Source organism: Limulus polyphemus, unplaced genomic scaffold (genome assembly GCF_000517525.1).
Source record: "Limulus polyphemus unplaced genomic scaffold, Limulus_polyphemus-2.1.2 Scaffold210, whole genome shotgun sequence".
NCBI classification, from domain to species: domain Eukaryota; kingdom Metazoa; phylum Arthropoda; class Merostomata; order Xiphosura; family Limulidae; genus Limulus; species Limulus polyphemus.
In genome coordinates, this window is record NW_013665820.1 from 443,732 (window position 1) to 453,737 (window position 10,006).

The following is a 10,006-nucleotide window of genomic DNA, read 5'->3' on the forward strand; positions in this document are numbered from 1 at the left end:
GCAAATGTACAACGTTTCGACAAGGTTTTGTCATCATCAAAACCTTGTCGAAACGTTGTACATTTGCTGTCATGTTAAACTTATATTAAAGTTTTTCTTCATTACCCATTTAAGCCGTCTCCAGCCATTATTACTCTTGAATTATGTTTGTTAACTGTGCTTGTTTATTGACATCATCACCTTTTCAGTAATTTTTTGTTTCCTTTATTTTTATTTTACATTGATGTGGTTACTTTCTTATTGAACATGGCAAGTATCTTGTTATAAATTATGGTATTTTAGACATTTTTAGCATAAAAAGAATACAATTCAAAATTATATTGTACAAGAACACTTGAATACTAGTGATCTTAGCATCATCACTTTTAACCCTTAAGCACTTGTGAGGAGTCCATGTGGTAGCTAGCTAAATAATAGTGGCTCCCAATTTATTAACTCTGCAAATGACTTTTTTTCTTCTGGTGACATTACTTAGAAATTAATATAGAATGAAAAAAATGTTTTTTTGATTTTTATTATTATTTTTTCCTTATTTGCAATTTCTTGAACAAGTATATGAGGGCCATAAGCACCCTGCTTAAGTAAATGAATATTAATGTTTGTATTGAGACCATTTGTAAGATTAGTATGGGCCTTCAGTTTTAGCAGACCTTACTTCAGAAATGCAAGTAAAAGAAATTTAGCTTAATCACAACTGAAGTTACCTTTTTAAGGAAGTAGGGAGATTTTCTTATCTGCGTGGAAAGTTCATAGCAAAATAATCTTATTCACTAGCTGTTAACTCGTATGAAAATATGTGTAGAAAAAGCACTGGTGATTTAAATGGATTGGATAACCCACATTACCTTGTAGTAGACTGTATTTACCTGAAACTACTTTGTGCTTGGCTGGGACAATAATTTTTATACTACAAATATTGGGTAGGCCTATAGTGCTTAAATATCTTTTTCCATTAAGAGTATAGTAAAAATAACAAAATCTGTACCAAATATGCCATATGAAACTAGTGTTTTATCAACTCTGATCTTTTCTGATTCTATTCTTCAAATATATAAGGTAATTCAAATGCAACGTACTGGTCCAGTCTCCTTGAATCCCTGTTATCTTACAATTGCAACTGAGATAATTCAGAAAAAAACAACTCATTCTAGCATGAAACCACTGTATTTACACAACTGTGTGTTATACTAAACTATACATATTCATAAAGGCCTGCAAATTAACCAAGAGTTACAGCTCTTGAAATTTGTTCAATTAAACTAGAAAATGCTGTAACATTCATATATTCAACCCTTACACTGACTTCACTCCTCTCTAATCCTCCAGTGTGTAAGCTGCAAATTTATGGACTTATAACACAAATTCAGGGTTCAATTTCCCATAATGGAGAGAGTGCATACAACCCATTGTTTGGCTTTGCACTAAGCTAAACAAATAAACAAACACTTTTTTTTTTTCTCTACCCATTATTTCAAACTTTTCATCAGACATTTTAATTTGGCATAATTCTAAGGAGAAATTTCACAGTTTTTAGAGTGTGTAGTAACAAATATCAGTCAAACAAGGAGAATTTATAAAATACTCTCTCTTGCTATATTATGTTTATACTTGAAAGTGCATTACACTGTCTGTAGCACTTTTCCTGAAAGTGATTTTCGCTTATTAAAGAAAAAAATACAATACACGGTTAAGGTAATAGGATATATTATAAATAAAAAAGAGAGAAAAAAGCACATAAAGTCAATACAGTTCTCAGTGTTGCATTCATTATTTCTTCTGTTTAACACATACTCAGATCATAATAAATAAGCTAGCTACAGTTCTTGATCCAGTGTATTTTTCCATAGTAAGAATTCTGATAAAGTAGTATCCAAACACCTAATTGATGTATATTCATTTTCAGCAAAGCTGGGAGTGAGAATCGGGATATATTGCAAAGTTTTAACACAATCATACCTTGAAATTTTATCCAATGCACCATAAATGTGAGTGAGTCTCCTAGGTGTCTTTATAGGGTGGTATGAATTGGCACTATTAATAGGGAGGATTTATTAGCAATAACTTTCTGTTACTTGAAAAAATGTTAAAATATTTGTCTTTAAAAAGTATGCTTTCACATGTACTGTATTTAAGGTGTAAGTAGAATGTTTCTGCTTCAAATAACTACTAGCAAAATAATAGAGTTTTAGGTACAAAAATGCTACCAATTATACATTAACTTTGAACCATAGGTTAATGAATCCTGGGAAATTGTAGTTTATTTAAAGTACAGTTGAAGAAAATAAAATGTATTTCTCATATAAAATCTTGTGTTTTAACATAAACCATCCATAAATAGTTAAGTGAAGGTATTAAATTGTTAATTAAAATTACAAAACTTAAAACATATTACATTTATTAGGGAAATAAAGGATGCTAAGTTTCATTTAAACAAATGAAAAGTTTTTATAGTTATAACTTAAGAAAAAATGAATTATAAAATTCTCTTATTTCACTAATTTAACTTTAGGGTTTTTATGCTTATGCTGCCTGCTAAAAGAAAGGCAAGAATTATAGACTCATAAATTCCAAAGGAAATATTTTGGAAGAAGGGAGCATAGCTTTAGTGTTCAATAACTTTTCAATTATTGTTTTTACTAATAAAGAAAATTATAATCCTAGTTACTTTCTCTCGAGTTGGGTGAACTTCATTTCAATTCTTTGTTTCTGGAAAAAAGCAGCCTTTAACAAGATTTATCTTAAAGTATTTAAGAAACCAAGTAATGAGGTACTGTTGGCTTTAACTATCATCATCCAAAAAGTCACTTGGCATTAGAGAAATTCTTGATAATTAGAAAAGAACTCAGGTGATTACATGCCTGTTAGTTTGAGTTCTGTAGTTAGCAAGGTGTTGTAATATATTATTAGGTATCATAAACCTGGAAAGTTGCCATTCATTAAATGATATTCAGAAGAGGTTTCATACCATCGAAGTTAATAAAGTTTTTTGACAAATTTTCTACAATTTCTTTAGAAGAATTTACTCTTTTTGATAACCTGAATGTAGAGTTTTGTGAAGTCATTCATGAGGTGTCACATTAAAGAATAATTTTCAATTTAGATTCATAGTGAATTAGTAGAAACATTAAAGATAAACTTATCAAACAGCAAAAGTACTAAATTAATATATTGTGTTTGTTGAATTTTAAGCAAAGCAGCTTGAGGGCTGTCTGCACTAATTGTCCCTAATTTAGAATTAACAGGCTAGTGAGAAAGCAGCTAGTCATCACCATCCATATCCAACTTTTGGACACTTCTTTTACTAACAAAAAGTGAGATTGACTGAAAAGGCAAGCATATTTAATGACAGGATTCAAATCTGTAACTTGCAGATTGGGAGTTGTAGGCCTTTACCACCAGACCATTTGAATGTGATACTAAAATGCTGGGGGTCATGGTTTCGAATCTCAGTTCCTGAACCTGCTTGCCCTTTCAGCTATGGGGAAATTATAATGTGACATTTAATCCCACTATTCACAGATAAAAATGTAGCCCAAGAGTTGGCAGTGGGTGGTGTTGACTAGCTACTTTCCATCTAGTCTATCATAATAAATTAGGGACAGCTAGCACATGTAGCTTTGTGCAAAATTCAAAATAAATCAAACAAAACAAAAATGTTGGGAAGAGCTGATACTGAAGAGAATGTTTCTGTTGTCTAAACTAACCTAGATAGTCTTAATGGCTAAGTCAGAATGTGGAATCAAGAAATGTAAATTGATGCACATAGAGTATGGAAATTAATGGCATGCTTGTTATATGAGAGGAATGTTGATGCTGTGGAAAACAAAAAGGTTTTGGTATGATTATTAGTAAAAATTCTAAATCTCCTTATCTAATCTGATGAAAACAGGTTTATTTTGGATTTAAAAACAAAAAGGTTATCATGAGACTTGTAAGATCTTCTATAGAATACTGTGTTAAGTTTGATCCTTTTATTATGAGGAAGATACCTACATGCTAGAGAAAATACTGTAACAAGATACTAAGAGTAAAACTTGGTGTTAGAATGTTAACCTAGAGATTTGAACTTGTGCACTATGGACTGTACATGTATAAGAACTAGAGGTGACTTGATTTCAATATTTAAGATTGTCAGAGGTTTGTATCATGAGCCTGTAATTTGAGTAGTGAGAAAAGTTGGAAATGGAAGCTTAAATATGAAAAGCATGTGTACATGTATTCACTTCAAAAGGCCATATCCAGACTTGTTCTTCAGCAAAAGTATTTTTCTAGTGGAACTGTTTGGTGTGTGCCATTAGTGTTAATTACTTCATAACTTTTTTTTTGTTTTGGAATATTGATCTGAATGGCTTCATTTAATTTTTATTGCATTAATCGATTCTTTTGTCAGATGGAGTAGTGATATTGGTGGATTTAATGGCCTCCTGTCACCTTTGACATTCTTATGTTTCTTAAGCTTTTCATATTCAAGAAAGATTCAGTAAGGTATTTAATTACAGCACATCTAGGTCAGATTTATTTTGTATGATCAGACATCATATATATTGACATATATATATTCTATTGGTAAAAGTCTCTACAAGATACTATGTAATTAGATTTAACAAAAAACAAAACTCGTACCCTCCCAGACATAAGTTGCACCTGACAGCTGTAACTACTTGCTGCATCTTTCAGATAAATACATGTGGTATGTTATTACATCCTGGTAATGTGAGTAATCAAACTGTCTAGCCAAAATACTCATATCCCAGTTTCTTAAACCAGATATTTATTATATATGTAAATAAAGATCCAGCATAATTTACTTTTTCTAAAGTTTCTTACGTTTGAGAAACATCAAACTGTATGAATTTTGAATTAAAAATCAGAAACTTGCAAGTTTTGAGTACTCTGTTTTTCTTCCTGTCTGTTATTTACGAATATTGTACAATGTACTATAATAACTACTATACCAGCCACATAATTGTAGTGGCAGAATAATGACAATAAGAAGCCCTATATAGCATTTACTTCTTCAGAGTGGTAAATGACCACTGGCTTGATAACATTCCAGATGATTGGAACATCTTTGTTTAAGACATGTTTGCAGTGTTTGATATGCATATTCAATATCCATAAAGAAAAAACATATAACCCTTTTCTAATGCAATAGAACAAAAATAGAGTTTGGATTAAAAATAATGTTCTTAGGTTTCATGTGATAAAATTACTAAAGGTTCTTGCTACAGTGTGATTGATAATAAATATTCCGATGAAAACAAATTCACTCCAATCATGTAAAAAAAAGAAAGTAAAGTGTTTACTATTTGGAAGAAAACTTGTAATGATACTGGATGACTTTGTGGAAGATATTAATATGATTTGTAAGGTAGAAATAGAAGTTTTATAAAAAATAATAAAAACACAACAATACCAGAGAAATGTTTAATTACCAGTGTTTCAGGATTTTTTTGTAATTCCTCCATCAGCTTCAAAAACTTAAAAAATAAATAACTTTATAAGTATAAAACATCATACAATTTTAAGCAAGAAGTTGTTGATATTGGCTGAAGTTTAGAAAGAACACATTAAAATGATTAATGAATTTACATTTTACAGAACAGGCTGGAAGAAACTGTAGATATACAAAAGCATGCTGAGAAATTGGTAAATAAAACAACTTACTGTAATAGGCGTTGTTTAAGTGGCATGTGATGACAGAGTTTCATTCTCTCTTTTCAGAAAGGTTTTTGGAAATTGTTCAAGATGGTTTTCTTCACCAGTTGTTCAAGGAACCTACTAGAAATAGATTTATTGTTAACTTCAAGTACAGAAATGGTTGAGAGGGTGGAAATTGGGGAACATCTAGGTGCAAGTGATCATTGCTGTATTAGGTTCGGTGTTTTGCTGCACATGAGTTTGGGAATAATATTTTGGTTACAAATTTCAAAAAAAGCAAATTTTGAAGGGATGTGACAAGAATTATTTGTTGTTAATTGGGCAGCAGAGTTATTTGGAGACACTGATCAAATGTGGAAAATTTTTAAAGATAAATTTTTAAATATTCAAGATAAACATATTCCTTATAGAAAGAAAAGGGTGACTGCAAGTATAAAACCAGGTTGGCTTCACAAAGGGTATAAGGGATAAAATTAAAGAAAAGCATCACCAGTTTAAGCAATTTAAATTGACTTGTATGATGAGAGACTTAGAAGATTATAGAAAATCAAGAAAGTTGGTCAAACAGGAAATTAGGACATCAAAAAAGGATCTATGAGAAAGGTTGGCTAAAAATTTCAAAATTAGCAGTAAGGGTTTCTTTTAAGTACATTAAAAGTAAAATAAATGTTAGGATGGGGTAGGATCTCTGAAGGATGGTAAAGTAAATCTCATATCTGATGATTTTGAGATGACTGGGTTATTAAATTCTGCTTTTTCTTCAGTTTTTACTAATGAAGATTTAAGCAATATTCCTCATCCTGAACAATTGATAGAGGGGAACAAAATTGGACAATATGACCACATTAATTCTGAGTTTGTTAAGAAATAATTGGGAAGTTTAAAGGACGATAAGGCTCCTGGGCCAAATAATATTTCTGCAAGGTTTTTGAAGGAGGTTAAGGATTGGATATGTGATCCACTTGCTACTATTTTTTGTAAGTCCTTGAATGGTAGGCAGGTACCAGAGTATTGGAAATTGGCTAATGTTACTCCTCTTTTCAAGGGAGGTGGTAAAAATTGTTCCAATAATCATAGGCTTATTAGTCTTACATCAGTTGTGGGGAAAGTTTTTGAAAGTCTGATAAAAGATGCTTTGCCAAGTCATTTAACAGAGTTTAGAATTTTATTGGATAGTCAACATGGTTTCACTAAGGGAAAATCTTGCTTTACAAATTTTTTGACATTCTTTGAAAAGGTTACTGCTTATGTAGATATGGGTAAGAGTGTAGATTTTATGTATCTGGATTTTCAGAAAGTATTTGACAAGGTGCCGCATAAAAGGCTAGTAAAAACAATTATCTCTGTAGGTGTGGAGGATAAGTTGGCTAATTGGATAGAAGAATGGTGAAATGGAAGAAAGCAGAGGATTGTTATAAATGGAGTTCAGTCAAACTGGATTAATGCCGCAAGTGGGGTACCTTAAGGCTTAATCTCAGGATCTCTGCTTTTTTTTATTTACATCAATGTCATAGGTGAAGGAATGGTCAATAAATTACTTAAATTTATTGATATTAAAGTCTTGAGTGTTGCTGGATGTGAGGAGGATGCTGCTGCTTTACAAAAGGATTTGGTGAGTTGGGTGAATAAATGGCAAATGGGTTTTGATTATAATAAATGCAAGATAATACATGTGGGTTATCATAATTTGAATTATAAGCATAATATGGATGGAAATAACCTTAACAGTATCATGAAAGAAAGGGATCTTGGTGTAATAGTTGATCAGTCTCTTAAGCCATCCAAGCAGTGTGCTGTTGCTAGTGGAAAGGCAAATAGGATTTTATGTTGAATACAAGTCTAAAGAAATCATCATTTCATTGTACAGGTAACTGGGTAGGCCACATTTGGAGTATTGTGTTCAGTCTTGGGCTCCTTACCTTAGGAAGGACATTGAATTGTTAAAAAAGGTTCAGAGGAGGGCTACTAGAATGGTGCCTGGGCTGGAAGGTTAAGGTCTCTGAAATTGTTTTCTCTTGAAAAACGAAGAGTTAGAAGGGATCTGATTGAGGTGTTTAAGATTGTTAAGGGAATTTATGGTGTTGATACATCATCTTTTTATTTCATACTTAATGGTGAGAATGGTAGAACAGGGGGACACAAATATAAATTTTGGCAGGGTAGTAGTCATCTTCAGCTAAGACAGTTTTATTTTTCTAACAGGGTGGTTGGCCTTTTGAACAAGTTGCCTTCATATGTTGTGGAGGCAGTAAATTTAAGTGAGTTTAAGTGAAAGCTTGATAACTGTATGAATGATAAGAGTTGGCTTTGAGGTTTTGTTTCTATTTAATAGTTTTAGTTTAGTTTAGAGGATGGGATAGCCTAGATGGACCAATAGATCCCTTGTTGTTTCTAAAAATGGTTATGGTAGTGCAGATAACCCTCAAATTAGACTTGTCTTTATAAATTTCATTGCTAGTGTGGCCCAAATATTGTGTCATATTGAATAATTTTGTGATTTTGCTTGTTCCAATGCTCACTGTAAAGAACAAGCCAAAATATTTTGTGAAATCACTCATTTTCTACATAAAATACATAGGAGACTCCAGCGGCAATTGTTTGCTTTAATTACAATATTTACATCACAATAAACAAATTCATGGACCCACAAGCAATTTGTGTATGATTTTTTTAAAATAATGGGTTAAAAAACAGTGGGGTCCATATCTGTAATTGTAAGGTTACTTATAAACCACGATTGAATAATTTCTTTTCATTTTCGTTTTTGGAACTTTAATATATTGAATAATTTCCTTTCCTTAACATGGATAATAAATAAACAAAATTAAGAAGTACTTTATTAAAAAAAAGGGGGGGTTTACACCATGCATAATCAGGGCTCCTCAAGAGGGTCAAAATACAGCTTCAATGAAAAACAGGATATAAGATATGAAAGTGGTATATTTTTAAATTTTGTTCAGTCCATCATATGCTTACATATAAATCAACGTCCTTGAGATTGTAACATATTATTTCTTGGTGAATAATTACTTCAAATAGCTGTTATTTTCTTATTTATTTTTTAAGTTTTCTGATTTTTGAAGTAAATTGTTAAGCTGTCTCTTTTATATATTTTTAAAATGTACTAATACATTCCAAGAAGAAACTTTTTTTTTTCATCTTTGCATTAGATATTTAAAAAAAAATTTTAAGTAATTTTTCTTTCTCTGTGTACTGTAGCATGACTCACGACGTAGTCATCCTATTATCACTGGAACCATGACAAAGCGGGAATTTATAGAACTTGCCAGTTTTGGTGTAGTCAGTGAGTTTGATCCTTCAGAAAGAGGAGTGGGGCACAATTTTCAAGCAGCTCAATTAAAGAACCCAACCTGGTGTGACTTGTGTGGAGACTTTATCTGGGGAGTTTATAAATCCAAGCAGTGTTTGCGATGTAGGAGTAAGTTCCCAAAATTACAAACATTTTTAAGTATTCAAGAATACCATTAAAGTAATGAAAAGAAATTACAGCTTACCAAATTAAATGTAATATTTGTGGGGATATATTCATTGGAAAAACAAAATCACCTTTACGTATAGTTAAGAACCCATCAGTGTATTGTACAAATCTGAACAAAAGTGCTCCAGTTCCAGTAGAATATATTTAAGAAACCACCATAGGATAACAATCATTCTCCCTTTATTGTAAGCATCCTCTAAAACACACAGTTTGTAAAGAAAGCAAATACCTAGAAATGACTCATCAAGTCAAAAATCCTCAAATAAATATAGGCAAAGAGTGGTACCTTTAATTACCAAAGAGATACTCCACTGATTTCTTATTGGAAGAATATATCACACTAAAGTTTTTGAATAACCATGTTTAATTTTTTTAGGTAAAATATTCACATTGTTTTAGATGTATAACTGACTGTTACAAGCCAAGTATTCTATTTTAATGACTTAAATTTGTGTCGTTAGTGTATTATAATCCACCCACAAGAAATAAGTGGGGTATCTCTCTTTGTATCTTCCTGTACTTACAAAAAAAATATATATATTTACAGTACTTTTAACATCAAATGATATTAGTGTATGACAATAAAATAATGTAAATCCCACCAATACTTTCTTATTCACATATTTAACTTATCATAATTTAATTTTAGTTACTGTTTTCTTTACTTTAGCTATGCTGATCTCTTAATAATCTACAAACAAGTCTTTATTGTTGTATTTTCAGAACCATACATTATTTATTCAAGAATATATTATTTGTCTAAATTATTAGATGTTACCATCACATTGTGCACATGTGAAAACAAAAAAAAAAAAAAAAAAAAAAAAAAAAAAAAAAAAAAAAAAA

At 31.0% G+C, this 10,006-nt stretch overlaps 1 protein-coding gene across 3 annotated transcripts in view; it reads left to right on the forward strand.

Moving 5' to 3' along the window:
* The window catches only part of LOC106478430 (ras association domain-containing protein 1-like), a 70,256-nt gene that overhangs the window by 10,195 nt on the left and 50,055 nt on the right, over nucleotides 1-10,006 (forward strand). For all 3 annotated transcript variants that reach the window (XR_002609899.1, XR_002609898.1, XM_022382015.1), the window contains exon 3: nucleotides 8,881-9,100. Coding sequence is in view for 1 of the 3 variants with exons in the window: in XM_022382015.1 (XP_022237723.1) it covers nucleotides 8,881-9,100 (220 nt within the window). In the remaining 2 variants the exon portion in view is untranslated. The remainder of the gene's footprint in view (nucleotides 1-8,880; nucleotides 9,101-10,006) is intronic.